Source organism: Balaenoptera acutorostrata, chromosome 8 (assembly GCF_949987535.1).
Source record: "Balaenoptera acutorostrata chromosome 8, mBalAcu1.1, whole genome shotgun sequence".
NCBI classification, from domain to species: domain Eukaryota; kingdom Metazoa; phylum Chordata; class Mammalia; order Artiodactyla; family Balaenopteridae; genus Balaenoptera; species Balaenoptera acutorostrata.
Window position 1 is genome coordinate 32,484,105 of NC_080071.1, and position 18,932 is coordinate 32,503,036.

At 39.2% G+C, this 18,932-nt stretch overlaps 2 protein-coding genes across 4 annotated transcripts in view; one reads left to right on the forward strand and one right to left on the reverse strand.

The window, feature by feature from the left end:
• The window catches only part of METTL8 (methyltransferase 8, tRNA N3-cytidine), an 83,173-nt gene extending 74,516 nt beyond the window's left edge, over positions 1–8,657 (reverse strand). For both annotated transcript variants that reach the window (XM_028166747.2, XM_057551933.1), the window contains exon 1: positions 8,400–8,657. Coding sequence is in view for 1 of the 2 variants with exons in the window: in XM_057551933.1 (XP_057407916.1) it covers positions 8,400–8,449 (50 nt within the window). In the remaining variant the exon portion in view is untranslated. The remainder of the gene's footprint in view (positions 1–8,399) is intronic.
• Positions 8,658–8,833: 176 nt separating this feature from the next.
• DCAF17 (DDB1 and CUL4 associated factor 17) overlaps positions 8,834–18,932 on the forward strand; it is a 36,608-nt gene continuing 26,509 nt past the window's right edge. Inside the window, exons 1-4 of one of the 2 annotated variants that reach the window (XM_028166771.2) lie at positions 8,834–9,261; positions 9,701–9,804; positions 13,247–13,285; positions 15,429–15,519. In XM_028166771.2, coding sequence (XP_028022572.2) covers positions 9,136–9,261; positions 9,701–9,804; positions 13,247–13,285; positions 15,429–15,519 — 360 coding nt within the window. In that variant the 5' untranslated portion in view covers positions 8,834–9,135. The remainder of the gene's footprint in view (positions 9,262–9,700; positions 9,805–13,246; positions 13,286–15,428; positions 15,520–18,932) is intronic. The other variant, XM_057551804.1, reaches the window with a different exon arrangement.

Genomic DNA, 18,932 nt, shown 5'->3' on the forward strand with positions numbered 1-18,932 from the left:
TCGTATCTTACATTAATGGAAGCTTTTACACTAAAAATATGAGAAAGTGGAATTCTTGTTCTGGTAATTTGGTGAACCTCATACCCCAAAAACCTTTCTGCTATAAAATATTCCCAAAAGCCTGGACAAATACATTAAAAAATATATCTTGTTAAATATCGATACATCAGTGAGCCAGCAAAAAAGAAAGAGAAACTCTCAGAGACCAAAAGCTAGCAAAGATCCAAAGAGCTGAGAGAGCAATGAAGCCAGCAGTTGCCCAAATTCCACAGTGTTTAAAAAACAAAACACATCACTTATCTAAACTCAAGTTTGGTTTAACATTAGAAAATATATTTATGTAATTACCACATTATCAGATTACAGGGAAAAAATTATTTTATCACCTCAGCAGTTACAGAGAAAGTCTGATAAAATTCAACACCCATTCATGACTAAAAATAAAATGAACAAGACTTTTAGCAAATATGGAATGGATGAGAATTTCATTAATCTGATAAAAGGTAGCTACCAAAAACCTACAATGTCATCCTTAATGGTGAAATAGTAGAAGTATTCCATTTATAAACATGAATAAGACAAGGATGTCCATTATCACTGGTTCTATTCAACACTGCACTGGAGGTCCTGGCCAACATAGTAAGAAAAGAAAGAGGAAAAAAAGTAAAAAAAATTGAGAGGGAAGTAACAAAACTGTCACAGTTTCCAGAGGACATGATTATCTATGTAGAAAAATCCCCCAAACCTTACAAATGACAATTATTGCTATTAAAGATAAATGTTGGCAAACAAAAGATCAATATACAAAAACAACGTTGCTAAACGTAAGATCAATATACAAAAAGACAACCGCATGTTTACATACTAGCAAAAATATAGTGAGAAGACCTAATTTAAAAATATACCATTCAGGGCTTCCCTGGTGGCGCAGTGGTTGAGAATCTGCCTGCTAATGCAGGGGACACGGGTTCGAGCCTTGGTCTGGGAAGATCCCACATGCCACGGAGCGGCTGGGCCCGTGAGCCACAATTACTGAGCCTGCGCGTCTGGAGCCTATGCTCCGCAACAAGAGAGGCCGCCATAGTGAGAGGCCCGCGCACCGCGATGAAGAGTGGCCCCCACTTGCCACAACTAGAGAAAGCCCTCACACAGAAATGAAGACCAACACAGCCATAAATAAATAAATAAATAATTAAAAAAAAAAAAAAAAGCCAAGGTGCTTTACAAAAAAAAAAAAAAATATACCATTCACACAACGAAGACCCAACGTAGCCAAACAAAAAAATTAATTAAAAAAATACATATACCATTTACAACACTGACCAAAAATATAATGTACTTAGAAAGTTGCAAAATATGCAATCCATTAAGAAAAAGATTATAAAATTTCATTAAAAGACACTAAAAAAAACGGGGCTTCCCTGGTGGCGCAGTGGTTGAGAATCTGCCTGCCAATGCAGGGGACACGGGTTCGAGCCCTGGTCTGGGAAGATCCCACATGCCACGGAGCAACTAGGCCCGTGAGCCACAATTACTGAGCCTGGGCATCTGGAGCCTGTGCTCCGCAACAAGAGAGGCCGCGATAATGAGAGGCCTGCGCACCGCGATGAAGAGTGGCCCCCACTTGCCACAACTAGAGAAAGCCCTCGTACAGAAACGAAGACCCAACACAGCCATAAATAAATAAATAAATAAAAATTAAACTTAAAAAAAAAAAAAAAAGACACTAAAAAAAACGGGGCTTCCCTGGTGGCGCAGTGGTTGAGAATCTGCCTGCCAATGCAGGGGACACGGGTTCGAGCCCCGGTCTGGGAAGATCCCACATGCCGCGGAGCAACTGGGCCCGTGAGCCACAACTACTGAGCCTGCGCGTCTGGAGCCTGTGCTCCGCAGCAAGAGAGGCCGCGACAGTGAGAGGCCCGCGCACCGCGATGAGGAGTGGTCCCCGCTCGCCGCAACTGGAGAAAGCCCTCGCACAGAGACGAGGACTCAACACAGTCATAAATAAATAAATAAATAAATAAATAAATAAATAAATAAATTAAAAAGACACTAAAAAAGATCTAAATAAATGTCTTCAGAGATAGGATAATTTGATATGGTAAAGATGTCAGTTCTCTTCAAATAGGTAGATTTAATGTCATCCCAATCAAAATTCCAGTAAGGTTTTTGTAGAACTTAAGCAGATTTAAAAATGTATATGAAAGTGCAATTGCAAAAAAGAAATAAGACCCTCCTGAAGAAAAGGAATAAGGTAGAGGACTTGCTCTACCAGCTGGAAAGTCTTATTATAAAAGTGGTCAGGTATTCATTAACCCAGGGAGAGAAAAATAGAATAGACCAGAAAATAGAGCCTAGAAATACACTATGAATGTAAACTTGATATATAACAGAGTTAGCACTACAGATCTGTGGAGAAATGAGGGCCCCTCCAATAAATGGCTCTGGGACAAGTAGTCATCGGTGTACAAAAAAAAGAGGGACAATAAACGGGTGTTAGTTTAAGGTGCTTAGTTTGGGGTAATTTGTTACACAGCAATAGAAAAAGAACACCTTCTTTAATGTGTGTACCAAAACACAGGTTTAAGGTCTATAGAAGCACTTTTCTAGGAATAAAAAGCCCAAAAGAAACAAAAGCCCAGCCAGTAGAAAATGGATAAATAAATTGTAGTAAATTCACACAATGAAATACTATATATTGGTATAAATAAATGAAATGAACTACAGGTACTTTGTCAAGTGTAATGTTGAAGCAAAAATAGACAACTTGTAGAAGAATACATATATGCAGTATGATTCAATTTATATGATGTTCAAAAACATTCAAAACTTAATGTTTTATTTATATAAAGAGGAAAGAGGGATCCAGGAACAACGATGGGCACATAGGAGACGTCAAAGTTTTAGGTAATGTTCTGTTTTTTTAAAGTTGATGATAGCTATCTGGGTATTCATTTTATAATTATTATTTATATATTATGCTATGTTACCTATACATATTCTTTTGAATAAATAAAATATTTTTTTAAATAAGGGAATAGTTTGTAAACTTTACTATCAATCCTTTAAACCTAAATCTTTCTGGATTTTGTATATGAATGAATCTACTACATGTTCAGACATATATCATCAAAATACACAGAGAAAAAATAAAAGAACCAAATTTATGGTTAAAAGCCTCAATAATTTCAAAATAAATTTCCAAAAGTGACTCACTCTCACCTGAACTACTACAATTACCTGCTAACTGGTCTCTCTACTTCACTCTTGTCCTGATGCTGTACCCAACTATCTCTTTAAGGGAATGTAATATCACTCCAGAGATTTTTCCCATCACATTGCCATGGGCTCACATGCTCTGACCCCTGCCTACTTCTGGGACCTGATTTTATTTCTCTCTTCCCACATGCCCCAGCCACAGAACAGATCCTAACATTCTCCAGCATTAATGTCTATAATGCTAATGTGTACATTTAATGAAATCTTGGCATCTTTTCATTGACAGCACATCGTGAGTATTTCCCTGCTTTCCATTTGTTCTGGGGAATTTGGGGATGTTGATTTGTGGTTCTGCTTTATCATGATTTTACTTGACTCTTTCCTTCATCTTTAATATCCACTACATCAGAAGTCCTGTCAGTTCTACTTTCAAAATAAATATATCCTGAATCTGTGTCCTTCTTTCCATCTCTCCTGCTACCACTCTAGTCCATCTATCATCTCTTACCTGGACCAATGCAACAGCCACCATCTCCTTGTTTCCATTCTTGCGCCACTGCAGTACACTATAGCCACAATGATCTTACTATAACAAATTAGATCATGTTACACTCCTTCTTCAAAGTGTCCTATGGCTTCCCATCACAACAGAATAAAATCCAAAATTCCTTATACCCGATGTGACTTGGTCCCAGCCTACCTTGGCAAGTTCACTTCCCTCACGCACACTAAAGAATCACACTAGCCTTCTCATAGTTGTAGAATAATCCAACGTTGTGACTGCCTTGGGGACCCTGAATTGGAACATCCCTCTGCCTGGACTACTCTAACCTCAGTTCATGCAGATTGGCTCATCCTCATCATTCAGGGCTCAGTTCAAACTCCACTCTTCAGAGAGGCCTTTCCTGACCATTCTGGGTACAGCAGGGCTCTCAACCACTCACTGTCGAGCACATCACTCTGTTTTCTCTTCTTCCCAGCACTTTATCACTACCTGAAAATCTTATTTTTAAAATCTATGTATTGTCTATCTCTCCCAACACGTGAGGACCTTGTTCCCTGTTCATTGTTATACCCTATGCCAAAATAGCTGCCAGCACATTGTAGATGAAAATAATTACATGTTGAATGAATGACCTCTTGTGGCCTTGGCTCAAATTTCTTTGTCTCTGAACAAATGTTCAGGTTTAATAACCGGAGTGTTTTATACATTTATTCTGTTATGCCTCTTTAAACGACGTATGTGAACAAAAAGCATTTTATTAACTTCTGAACTCATATGTCCTCTTTTCTGCCTTTAAAATATCATGGCAAGGATGGTTAAGTATTCTCTAAACATCACACAGACACAGAATGAAAAAAAAAAAAAAAAAAAAAGAACTAATGTTTGTTTTATGCCCCAAATTAAGAGAAGTAATTTCCAAATCTTTTTTTTTTTTTTTTAAAGGATTTTCTTATTTATTTATTTATTTTTGGCTGTGTTGGGTCTTCGGTTCGTGCGAGGGCTTTCTCCAGTTGCGGCAAGCGGGGGCCACTCTTCATCGCGGTGCGGGGACCGCTCTTCATCGCGGTGCGCGGGCCTTTCTCTATCGCGGCCCCTCCCGTCGCGGGGCACAGGCTCCAGACGCGCAGGCTCAGCAATTGTGGCTCACGGGCCCAGCCGCTCCGCGGCATGTGGGATCTTCCCAGACCAGGGCTCGAACCCGTGTCCCCTGCATTAGCAGGCAGATTCTCAACCACTGCGCCACCAGGGAAGCCCGTAATTTCCAAATCTTAACCTAGGGGTATCTGTTCATGACATTTTACCTTCAACAAGAAAATATCTACTTTATAGGTAGAACTGTTAGGGATTAAAGTTTTTTTTTGTTTGTTTGTGAAGAAAAGAATCTTTATTTATTGATTGATTGATTCCCATAGGTTTATTTATTTATTTATTTTAACATCTTTATTGGAGTATAATTGCTTTACAATGGTGTGTTAGTTTCTGCTTTATAACAAGGGATTAAAGTTTTTAAAAAGTTATTTCTTTTTATTAATATTGTGGTTTCCTACTTATTTAAAGAATGAAGAGGGGCTTCCCTGGTGGCGCAGTGGTTAAGAATCTGCCTGCCAATGCAGGGGACACGGGTTCGAGCCCTGGTCTGGGAAGATCCCACATGCCGCGGAGCGACTAAGCCCGTGAGCCACAACTACTGAGCCTGTGCGTCTGGAGCCTGTGCTCCGCAACGGGAGAGGCCGCGACGGTGAGAGGCCCGCGCACCGCGATGAAGAGTGGCCGCCGCTCGCCACAACTGGAGAAAGCCCTCGCACAGAAACGAAGACCCAACACAGCCATAAATAAATAAATAGATAAATAAATAAATAAATTTATAAAAAAAAAAAAAAAACACACGTTTAAAAAAAAAAAAAGAATGAAGACTAAATCTGATTCTATGTTAAAAGTACTTAGTTGCTGACAATAGAATCTGTACAACATTGTTTTTAGAATAGCCCATTCATTCAACATACATATGCATCCTTAGCACACTGCCTAAAATGTAGTTACTGCATATGTATGTTGAATGAATGAATGGACCTCTCTAAACACAAACGTTGGGAAGACAGGCAAACAACAATTCTAATATAGTGCCACAACCAGTGTATGCAGAGTAACATGTTAGAAGAGGCAAGGCTATAACTTGCCTTGCCTCTTCTAACATGTTAGAAGATGGAGGGGTCAGGAAAAGTGTGTGAGTGGAGCTGTGATACCTGGGATGAGTCTTGAGATAAACAGGTAAGAGGAGAGGAAGGGAGCTCCAGACAAAGAAAATTTTAAATGTAAAGGCACCCTGGCTTGAGCAAGTAGGCAACATGTCAGAAGCACAAGAGCAAACGTGGGGCTTCCCTGGTGGCGCAGTGGTTAAGAATCCGTCTGCCATTGCAGGGGACACAGGTTAGAGCCCTGGTCTGGGAAGATCCCACATGCCACAGAGCAACTAAGCCCGTGTGCCACAACTACTGAGCCTGTGCTCTAGAGCCCGTGAGCCACAACTACTGAGCCCGCATGCCGCAACTAATGAAGCCCACACGCCTAGAGCCCGTGCTCCGCAACGAGAAGACACCGCAATGAGAATTCCGCACACCACAACGAAGAGAAGCCCCCGCTCACTGCAACTAGAGAAAGCCCGCGCGCAGTAGCGAAGACCCAAAGCAGCCAAAAATAATAAATAAATTAATTAATTAAATAAATTTTTTTAAAAAGCAGAGACTCTTTAAAAAAAAAAAAAAGGAGCAAATGTGAAGAATGGGCAAAGATGAAGCTGAAAATGTAGGCAAGATGCAGATAGTAAAGTGCCCTGTATACTACACTAAGGCATTCAGATTTTGTCCTATAAGGCACCTATACAAACCTCGAGGAATTCGTATACGTAGCCTCGAGGTTATGAGATTTCTCTAGAGAAATGTTTTATTTTTAATTTGCTAAAAATCTAAATAAAAAAATTTTTTTGAACAAAAGGATACTCTGGATCATCTGGATGACTACCTTTTAATTGATTACAGTACTGTCACAAGATTTCAGTTCACACGCTTGTGTTCAGGACTGCACTGGCAAACAAGTGGTTTATCATTGGCACAGGTTAATGAGAGACATGGAGACTTTTACATAAATGATGTTTGTCAAGTGAAGGTCAAATGAAATCATGACACAATGAACAAAGGAAGATTTTTACATTGGTTTAAATAAAGAAAAGAGGTGAAGTCACTCAGTAATCTCTCAACACAAGGACAATGCAGACAGGCCTTTCTGTAAGGAATTTATGCCCTGGAGGACAGTGAAGGTTTACTTTTTAGAGCATGATAGGTCCAGCAAAAACAGTCTCATTGGTAACAATGAATAAGCATTCATTAGAATTTATTTGTTTTACAGTTTTGCTTCATGTAATGTACAACCGTTTATACTGAACATATTTTAAGTTCACCACAGAGAATCCTAGGTATCTACTTAGGTTTGAGAAATTCTGCTCTGGGTGACTGGGAGCCACTGAAAGATTAAATAGGGAAATGACAGATTTGTGCTTTAGAAAAATCACTCTGGCAGCAGTGTGGAGGGTTGGAATTGAAAGTATTTAAGTAAGGCAGAAAGGAGGCTACTTAACATAATAATGTGATAAAATGGTGAGGCCCTAAATTACTCCGGGGGGATATGAAGAGGAGATGGATAACAGAACCAAAAGCACTTGGTTGAGGGTGACAGAAAAGAGGGCATCTAGGATGACTGTCCCTTGGGTGACTTGGTGGTGAGATACAGACCACTGGAAGACAAACAAGTTGGGGTGAAGGGGAAGGAGAAAAAAAGAGGTGATCAATTCAATTCAGCAATGATTTGAATTTCATTTCAGCCAAAGAAAACCCAGTTATCTTTTCTGGGTCCGTTTTCTCAGTGACAGCTGCATTCATGAATTACCAAATTAACTATTATAGCGCTCTCTAAAAATATACAAAGCACTCCACAGTATGCTGTAAATAAGTCATGAAAAAATCAGCAAAAGCCCAGGCCCTAAAGGAAATTCAGCAGAGTTAAAAACAGATATGACAAATTTTTTCTAAACACTTAAAACCAATGCACTCACCCAGTATTGTACTTTTTCTCTGTCAGTCAAATGCAATCACTCCCTAGCCCACGTCTGAACAAGAGGCCACGTGGGAGATGCAAAGACACCACCCTCAAGGCACTTAAAAGCAAAGCAAAGGGCCTCGTCTGGTGCATGATTACTGAAACCTTAGTGTGGTAGGAATGTCATATCCTCAATGACCCAGCCCTTGAGGATATGACAGGAACCTTGACCCTACAGGCAGGGCTAGTCACAAAGTTATCTTTTACTTAGAGGAATCAACGTGGAGTACCCTAGGCAGTTCAATAACAATGTAAATATTTCATATTTCATTCCCGATAAGGAGGGGGAAAAAAGGCGAGAGTAAGGACAATGCAGCAATTATCGCCAAAACCAGCTTGCGTCTCCGCGGACCACAAAAGGGCGGGCCTCCGCGAAAGTAATTCAACTCTAGTTTGGTGGGAATGCCAGCACCTTCACCACTAACTCATAATAACAAAAGCACAGTGTTTACGGACCCAAAAGGTTTAACCATCCACCTCATCCACAACGTCCAACGCGTGACTGAAAGGAAAGCCGAGGGCGTACCTTTCTTTAGCACAAGACGCTGCCTTCGGGGGAGAGGGGCGGTAGCACATGACACTACCCCCCTCTCGGCGCCCTGTCAGGGCCTCTCAGAGCAAAAGTCGGGGGCTGAGAGACGTAAGGGTACCGGGGCGGCAAGGGACGGACCCCTGAATGCAGGGCTCGAACAGGTAACGGGAACCAAGAGGCTGCAGCACAGCGCCCCCAAGGTTCTCCCGCGGCGCCGCGTGCAGAGCCGGAAAGGCGCGCCAGCCCTACGGCGCAGCCTCCGCCGGGGCCAGAAGAGGCGGGGCAGGGCGGGGCCACGGCCGGTTAGAGGCGGGGCCAGGGCAAGCGCTCGCTCCCCGCTGCCTTGTGGGGGTTGTAGTTCTGGGAACAAGTCAAGATCCCTCCGAGGACACTGGGAACTACATTTCCCAGTGAGGGAACGGCTCCGGCGGATCGCGCGTTACGGGCGTCGCAGTGTCTGCCGCCGGGTCCGCAGCCGGAGAGCGTTTGAGGGGCCAGCCAGGAAGGGAGTTTCTTTTCCTTCCCAATTGCCCGCTCTCGGGCGACGCCGGCTCTGCCTTCCTTCGTCCCACTGCCGTGCTCCCCCGGCCCGGCTCCGGGTGTCAGCTTTTCCTGGCCCCCTCGGGGAGTTGGGGCCTGGAGGTTTGAAGGTAGCGGCCGTTGCCCGGCGCCGGAGTGAGAGGCGCACCCCTCTTGAGCCCTGCCAACTCCGCCACCGGCCCGCGACTCCATGGGCCCAAGCCAGAAGCCCAACGTGTGCCGCAGGCTGAGTCGCCGGGCGCTGGGCTTCTTCTCTCGGGACGCGGGCGTGGTGCAGAGGACGAACCTGGGTATCCTGCGGGCGCTGGTGTGCCAGGTGACCGCCCGCCGGCCGGGAGCCGAACCAGGGACAGCGGGGCGACTGGCGGGGGGTGGGGCTAGGGGTGGGAGTCAAGCTTCCGGCCGGGGTGCAGTTTTCACTCAATACAGCCCCGTTTTAAGAAGATCACCCGTGATGGGCAGGGTGATCCAGGCCTTGAACCTGGAGGATTAGTAAATAGCCTTTAATAGAACCGCCACATGCTTTTAGTTTTAACTTTCTTATGTCTTCTTGCAGACAGTTTTTTTCTAAAAATTGGTCACCCCACTTAAGCCAAAACGTGAAGGCGGAGTGAGGAAGAATTGAACATAATGTTTTTTTAAGAACGTACATGAAATTACTTTGAAAACTGTAAATGTAACTATCCAACTTAAAATTGGTGCACAGTAGAAACTTAGGAGTTATTTGCTAAATCGAAATTCCTTGTGTCTTTTAGGAAAGTACTAAGTTTAAGAATGTTTGGACAACTCATTCCAAGTCACCAATAGCCTATGAGAGAGGAAGAATATATTTTGACAACTATCGGTGCTGTGTCAGCAGGTATCTTTTTGGTGAAAGTTTTTGCTGTAGTTCATTTGACTGTTGATCTTAACTCTAATTTTTATAGAAACACATGCCTACATTAGTGCTTAGTGAAATAGGAGAATGGAGAAATCGGTCCAAAATAAGGGTAGGGGGTAAAATGCATGTAATTTTAAAATCTTGTTAAATCTAAAGTTTGAGGTTTTATCCTTGTAAACACCAATTTGAAGCAAATTTATATTGCAGGCAAAATGACAGATTGCTGAGTACAATGTAGTATTTTATTCTGCTTATAAGAAACCAGAGTCAAGAGATCCAGGTACCTACTAATTAGATGCTGTTTTAGAGAAGACTTTCTGTGTTTTGTTTTGAAACTACTTGCCTTTGTTTTAGAAGAAAATTTTCAAACTTGCTCAAGTAGAGAATAGCATAGTGAACCCCATATATTCATTACCTAGATTCAAAAAGGATCAAGATTTTGCCACATTTGCTTATTTTTTCCCACCCCCTTTTCCTTTATTCCTTTGCTAAATATTTTAAAGCATATTCCAAACATCTTGCCGTACTTGTTTGCTCCTCTTAAAAAATATGGTTATTTCCTTTTTCTTTTTTAACGGCTTTGTAATTCACCCTTTTAAAGTGTACAATTCAATGATTTTTACTTCCTTGAAATTCAGTGAAAATGAATTTGATGAACCACTGATGGTTCATATAGGCAGCCATCACTAGAGTTAATTTTAGAACATTTTCATTACCTCAAAAAGAAACACTGTACCCTTTAGCTATCACCAGGATACCTTCATCACCCTCAGCCCTATGCAACTGCTAGTCTACTTTCTGTCTCTATAGATTCATCTATTTTGGACAGTTCAAAAAATTGAATCACATAATATGTGATTTTTGTGTGTGACTGGCTTCTTAGTAGATTACCAGTTTATTGTAAAAGTTTATAACTCAGGAACAGCCAGATGGAAGAGATGCATGGGGCAATGTATATGGGAAGGAGCACAGAGCTTCTATGCTCTTTGAGCCCACCACTCTTCCTGAATCTCCATGTGTTCACCAACCCAGAAACACCTCTCCTTTTCTAATATATATATTTAATGCCATACATTTACCTCTAAGGACTGTTTTTGCTGCATCCCACAAATGTTGATACATTGTATATTCATTTTAAAATTTCTTTTGAGAGTTTCTTTGACCCTTGTGTTAATTAGAAATGTATCATTTAATCTCCAAATATTTTGAGATTTTTCCAGCTATTTTTCTGTTATTGATTTCTAATCTAATTCCACTGTGTTCTGAGAGCATATTTTGTATTATTTCTAGTTTTTAAAATTTGTTGAAGTATACTTTATGGCCCAGAGTGTGGTCTATCTTGGTGAATGTTTCACGTGGGCTTGAGAAGAATGTGTATTCCCTTGTTGTTGGATGAAGTACTCTAAAGGTGTCAGTTGCACCCAGCTGATTGATGGTACTGTTCAGTTCAACTGTATCCTTATGGACTCTGCTTGTTGGATCTGTCAGTTACTGGTAGAGGTTGTTTTGAAGTCTCTGTATTAGTGGATTTGTCTATTTCTCCTTGTGTTCTATAAGTTTTTGTCTCACATATTTTGACATTCTGTTGTTAGATGCATACACATTAAGTAATGCCACTCTTTATCCCTGATAATTTTCCTTGTCAAAGTCTCCTGTGTCTGAAATTAATATGGCTACTCCAGCTTTCTTGTGGATAATATTTGCATGGTATACTTACATGTTATAACATATATTTGAGTCTTGTTTTTAATCTACTCTGACACTCTGTCTTTTGATAGGTGTATTCAGACCACTCACATTTAAAGTGATTATTGATGTAGTTGTTTTGATACCTCCCATATTTGTAACTATTTTCTATTCATTGTGTTTGTTCTTTGTCTTTTATTCTTTTTCTGCCTTCTCTGGTTTTAACTGAGCATCCTATATGATTACATTTTCTCTCCACTTTAACATATCAATTATATTTCTTTTTTAAACTTTTTATTGGTTGCCTTGGAACTTGCAGTATACATTTACAACTAATCTAAGTCACTTTCTCCTACTCTCCTACTCTCTTCATGAGTAGTGCAGCTACCTTATAACAGAGTGTTTCTAATTCCTCCCTCCTGTGTTTTATAATATTGCTGTCATTCATTTTACTTATCCATAAGCTGTAATCATTGAATACCTTGTTGCTGAATACATTATTATAAACACATTTTTATCTGTTAAATCAATTAAGTATAAGAAAAATGATGGATTTTATTTCATCTTTATTTATTCCTTCTTTAACATTCTTCTTTTCTTTATGTAGATCTGAGTTTCTGACCTATATCATTTTTCTTCTCTCTGGAGAACTTCTTTGAGTTCTTAAGGCAGAACTTTCTTATAAGGCAGGTTCACTGACAACCCATTCCCTCAATTTTGTTTGTCTGAAAAAGTCTTATTTCTCCTCACCTTTTGAAGGATAACCTCTCAGGATACAGAATTCTAGGTTGGTGGGAGTTTGTTTTGTTTCATCACTTTAAATATTTCACTCCACTCTCTACTTGCTTGCATGGTTTCTGAAGAGAAGTCCAGTGTAATTCTTAACCTGTTCATCTGTAGGTAAGGTGATTTTTTTCCTCTCCCGTCTTTCAAGATGTTCTCTTTGTTTTTGATTTTCTACATTTGGAATATGGTATGCCTAGGTATAGATTTTTTGGTATTTATCATGCTTGGTGTTCTGTAAGCTTCCTATATATGTGGTTTGGTGTCTGTCATTAATTTTGGAAAATTTTCAGCCATTATTATTTCAGTATTTCTTCTGTTTTGTTCTCTTTCTTCTCCTTCTGGTATTCCCATTATGTGTTCATTACACATTTTCCAATTTCCCACAGTTCTTAGATGTTCTGTTCTGCTTTATTCATTCTTTTTTCTTTCTAGTTTGGGAAGTTTCTGTTGACGTATGTTCAAGATCACTGATTCTTTCCTCGGCTGTGTCCGGTCTCCTGATAAGCCCATCAAAGACATTCTTCATTTGTATTATGGTGTTTTTGATTTCTAGCATTTCCTTTTGATTTTTCTTAGGATTTTTGTCTCTCTGCTTAATTACCCATCTGTTCCTCCATGTGTCCACTTTTTCCATTAGAGTCCTTAGCATATTAATCATATTTATTTTAAGTTCCCAATCTGATAATTCCAAAATCTCCACCATAACTTAAGTCTGGTCCTCACACTTGCTTTGTCTCTTTAAACTTCGTATTTTGCATTTTAACGTGCCTTGTAATTTTTTGTTGAAAGTCGTACATGATGTATTGGGTAAAAGGAATTGCAGTAAATAGGTCTTTAGAGTGAGATTAATGTTATTCTGGCTAGGAGTTAGGCTGTGTTTGTTGCTTGCTGTCGCTGTAGGTGTCAGTGCCTAAAATTTTCTCCGGTGTTCTTGTTTTTGTCTCCCCAGTACTGACTCCAGCGGCTTGCTCCTGGATTTTTGCTTCTAGTAAGCTGTGATTCTTGGTATCCACCTCTCTCTCCAGTTTTGGGGGCAGCAATTTGCCCTCTGACCTCAATTATCTGATGTAACTAATAAGAGTTGTTGATTTTCAGTTTGCTTAGCTATTTTCTTGTTGTAAGGACATGACTGATGGACCAGAAACCAGAAGTTAGAGACAATGGTGTTTTAGGTAGTGTTTGAGATTTGTTCTGACCCTGGAGGGCTCCTCCCAGCAGTCTTTTTCTGATTCTCTCCAGCAAATTAGCCAGCCTACAGTTTAGCCTGTATGGCCAGTGAATCTACAGATCTCTACTCATTTGCCTTTCACCACAGCCTCCACTGGTTGTGAGAGTGCTCTTAGGCTAGAACTTCTCACTCTGTTACAAATGAAGTCAGTTTCTCTGGGAAGAGACTTGGGGCTATCTGCTTTATGGCCTGCTTCTCCACCAGGCAAAATCTTCAAGCCAAGGCTCTCAAGCTGGCAGGGGGAGAGGGTCAGTGGCACTTTTGCCTCTGAATGACTCCCCTACTCTAGCTGAGCACATGGGGTTGGGGCAGACATTAGCCTCGGATTTTCTTGCCACTCTGAATGTGGAACCACTGCTTTATGAGGTGGTAATACTGAGAGCTCCAGTATTCTTAGGCATGGCAGGCCCAAGGTAGAGCCTCCATCCCATGAGTAGGGGCTAGGCAGAAGAAGGGAGTCCCACCTCTTGACTGCACTAACCTAGGACCCAGGCCCAGCAATGAGGAGGTGGATGCTGGATGGAAAATGCTGTCATTCTACCCTTCGAGGGAAGGTAGCCCTCTGGGAGCTGGGGGTTGAGGGAGCCCTGTGCTCTTGGCTGTACCAGTCTGGAGTAGAGTTTTCATCTTGCTGAGCTAAGAATGGTGGGGAGGGAGCACATATTATTTCAAACACCATAGACTCTTACTGTTCTTACTGAGTTCTAGTAGATTTTTTTGAGTAAATGTTTTTTCATTTGTTATATGCCTCTAGGACCACTTCCAGAGACTTTAATTAGTTGTCCTTTTATAATTCTCACCATTTTCCTGGAGAACATGTCCATAGAGCTCCTCATACTCTCATGCTAGAAGTGGAAATCTGGACATCTTCTTATATCATCATAATGTCATTATCATGCCCAGGAAAATTAACAGTAATTCTTTGGTATCATTTAATGCCCATATTGTAACTTTTCCAATTTAGAGGTAGCTGCTTTAATTGAAAATTTTAAAAAAATCAGAGTAAGTGGCATTGATTGGTGATCCAATGGTAAATGCCATTGGAGTTCTTTAATATGCCATTCAAGGGTGTTTTACCCATAGGTTAGAATCATATACGAGGTTGCTTTCATTCCTGTGAAATTCTGTTTGGTTTAAAGCTTTGAGTCAGTGAGAGTACATCAAAGTTGAATAAAATTGTCACCCTAAAAATTGTTTCTAAATAGTAGTTTAATTTTAAAGTTCATGAGTTTAAAAAAATGAAAACATCTATGTATACCTCTCAGTAATCAGGGAAGTATAAATTAAAGGTAAGAGACTATTTTTCATATCAAAATTATAGTGTTCAATATTGGCAGAAGTATAAACGTATTCAACCTTTCTGACACACAACTTGGGAGTAAAAAAAAAAGCCTTAAAGGGTATTTCCTTTTTTATCTACTAATTTGCATCGCAAATAAAGGAATTCTTTATCTAATTAATTTTCATTTTACGATGTTGGAATAACAGTTTATGAATGTGGAATTCAACAGAGATATTCATAATAAATGTTAAAGGGTAAAGAAAGAATTCAATATGATCCAATTTTGGAAAGTGATCAGCAGGTGGGTATGTGTATATAAAGAAAAGCTAGAGGGAAATGAACCAAGATATTAATACTGAGCCAAAATGTTAATATTGGGTAGTTTTATACTATTATAATTTATTTTAGTTTATTATATATTTTAGATTTTTTTCTATGAATGTATATTATGAATTTTGTGATCAGAAAAAAAAATGTTAACATTTAATCGAGAAGAGGAAAGCAAAGTAGCAAGTTGTATTTTTGGTATTCCAAATCTCTGAATTAAAAAAAAAAAATCCCTCAAATCTGAGCAAACACTACCTCATTTATAAAGAAGAATAATCTTTTTTTTTTCCCCAGTGTTGCATCAGAGCCAAGAAAACTTTATGAAATGCCAAAATGTTCCAAATCAGAAAAAATAGAGGATGCTTTATTATGGGAATGCCCAGTGGTAAGATTTGTTTTTAGAGCACTTATTTCTAAAGCATTTTTAGCCTAGAAGAACAGATTATTGTTAACGTACTGCATAAAGAAATAAAGCTTAAGTATCATAGTGATTCTTAAACCTTGAAAGGAATCGAGAAGAGAGCATATCTTTTGATTATCATTTTTCCTCACGAAGTAATTCTTGTCCTGAAAAATTATATATTAATACTATGAATATATTTTTAACTTTTAATACCATTTGTAAATCTTGAAAACTAGAAAAAGTTATGAACTGATTAAAAGTTTTATAAGCAATATAAGCTAGTTTATAGTTATTCTTAGCGTTTAAGAGATTATTCTACTTAATATATTGAGACAATAAAATATTTAGGGCAACAGTTACGTTACGTGACTCTTTGAAAGTGGATTCTTATGGGTTTCCTCTATGAATCTTTTTAGGAGAATAATAAGATAAAAATTTAAAAATAAAATAATAGATAAGCTCATTCCACCAGATCAGCATTGCCCCAGTGTGTATTTTTTCAGAACACCGTTTTCATAAGATGTTAACATCTTATAATTGCTAGAGGAGTTGGGAGAATTAGGTTTTTTAAAGGGTTAAACAAATTTATTTATAGAATTACTTCTCAGAGCCTTTAATACTGTTAATACTTATAATAATACTACTGTTCATGGTGATTGTCAAACCATTTTCCCAACTTTCTTGATCATAGAACTTCCTATTTTGAGATATATTTTTAAATATTAATTTTCCATAGGATCAGTGTTCTAAGAAACACACTTAAGAAGTGCTGCAACACATATATACAATGGAATATTACTCAGCCATAAAAAGAAGCGAAATTGAGTTATTTGTAGTGAGGTAGATGGACCTAGAGACTGTCATACAGAGTGAAGTAAATCAGAAAGAGAAAAACAAATACCGTATGCTAACACATATATATGGAATCTTAAAAAAAAAAAAAAAAGTGGTTCTCATGAACCTAGGGGCAGGACAGGAATAAAGACACAGACAGAGAGAATGGACTTGAGGACACGGGGAGGGGGAAGGGTAAGCTGGACGAAGTGAGAGAGTGGCATGGACATATATACACTACCAAATGTAAAATAGATCGCTAGTGGGAAGCAGCCGCATAGCACAGGGAGATCAGCTCAGTGCTTTGTGTCCACCTATAGGGGTGGGATAGGGAGGGTGGGAGGGAGAAGCAAGAGGAAGGAGATATGGGGATATATGTATACATATAGCTGATTCACTTGGTTATAGAGCAGCAACTAACACACCATTGTAAAGCAATTATACTCCAATAAAGATGTTAAAAAAAAAAAAAAAAGTACTGCCACAGGGGCTTCCCTGGTGGTCCAGTGGTTAAGACTCCTCGCTTCTACTGCAGGGGGCACAGGTTCGACCCCTGGTCAGGGAACTAAGATCTCGCATGATGCGTGGTGTGGCCAAAAAAAAAAAAAGAAAAGAAAAGAAAAAAAGTACTACAACAGGGCTTCCCTGGTGGCGCAGTGGTTAAGAATCTGCCTGCCAATGCAGGGGACACGGGTTCGAGCCCTGGTCTGGGAAGATCCCATATGCCGCGGAGCAACTAGGCCCGCGAGCCACAGCTACTGAGCCTGCGCGTCTGGAGCCTGTGCTCCCAACAAGAGAGGCCGCGATAGTGAGAGAGGCCCGCGCACCGCGATGAAGAGTGGCCCATGAAGAGTGGCCCCCGCTTGACGCAACTAGAGAAAGCCCTCGCACAGAAACGAAGACCCAACACAGCCAAAATAAATAAATAAATAAATTTAAAAAAAAAAAAAAAAAAAAAAGTACTACAACAAACTAATCAGGTCTCTGAATCTGGCTGTTTGTTTTTTAGGAAAAATAGAATATGTGACCAAAAATAATGATTAAAGGTTAAGAGACTATGCTTTGCATTTATTATTAAAATTCCTTTTTTTTTTTTTAAACACTTGTTTTTACATAAAATTGTAGTTTTCTAGAGCTGCTGCTTTCTTTTTCCCTGGACAGTTGCTTTCTTTTCATAGAAGTCTCTTTTTTAAAAATCAGGAAGCTTTAAATCTACGTTCTCTTCCCCAACTCCCTATTGAAAGTTAAAAATAGCTATTGTGTCCCTACATCTAAAGCCTTTTTAATCCAGTCTCATTGGTGAGGGGAAGAGGATGACAGATTTCCTAACTGAGAAAAATTTTGAAGACACCAGTGCAGAACACCAAAAATTTAGAGCAATCCTGCAAAAATAAAGTTTCTAGTAACCGAATTCCTAATCTCAATTCTCTTTAAACATTTTATTCTTATTTGAAGTGGAGCAAGATTTTTCACTAAGAAAAACTAAAAAGCATATTGTATTAACATACTGATGTGAAACTACATTTAAACTAGCACCCTTCTTCTCTGAGATAATGTGTGAAATACAACTTTTAGTTTAGGAAAATAGCTTGAACCTATTAGTATGCTACTTAATCCTTTTTTTTTTTAAGTAGGCAAGGTATAAATGGTACATTTTAAAAACTTTTAAAACTCCATGAGGTGATACTTATGTAAGACACCAAAGAATAAAAATATTTACATCATTGCCTGTGATTATAGTGTAAGACTTCAGTAGCTAATAAGCTTAAACACACACACACACACACACACACACACCCCCAAGAAACAAACAAAAAAACCTTGTTTCTTTCCCTAACATTTGAAAGGGGAGACAAATCTTAGGAGTATAAATAAAATAACTACGTTTACATTCTTTTCTATTCACTCTTGAGCCCAAGCAATGTAAGAGTAATTTCAACTTCCTTATTCTTAACTTTCCTCTTAGAACATCCTTTTTATTTTATAAATCAAAGTAGAACCCTTGGCTTCTCTTTCTCTTTCTGCTTTAGTCTTCTACCTTATGGCAACTCCTCTGTGGCAGGTACACCGAAGCAGCTATCCTCTCCCTTTGTTGGGGGTAATTCATTGGAGATAGGTTCTCTTTAAAATTAGGTCTGACTCTTTTCTTCTTTGGCTGCCTTGATTCTGGATTTTAACTTTTCATTTGAGGTTAGAGTAGAGCCACAGTGACTAATGGGATAATTTGCTCTTTTGCCATTTTAACTTCTATCAAAAGGAAAACAAGTCTTGGAATAAAGAAACATCTATTCTAGCAGGTGACTCTTAATTACTTATGCTATTATACATGGTTTTAAGAACTGTTATTGTTGCTATTGTTATCACAGCAGCATTAGTAGTACTCCTATTACTGTTGTTATTATGATAATGATTGGCTAACATTTGTTGAATACTTAATGATTAATACTTAATAAGTAATCAGTTATTTCAGGTACTGTTGAAGCACTCTATGTGACCAAACTCACTTAATAAATTAATGATGAAAATAATTATTCATGATTTTAATCTTTCCTTGTCTTAAT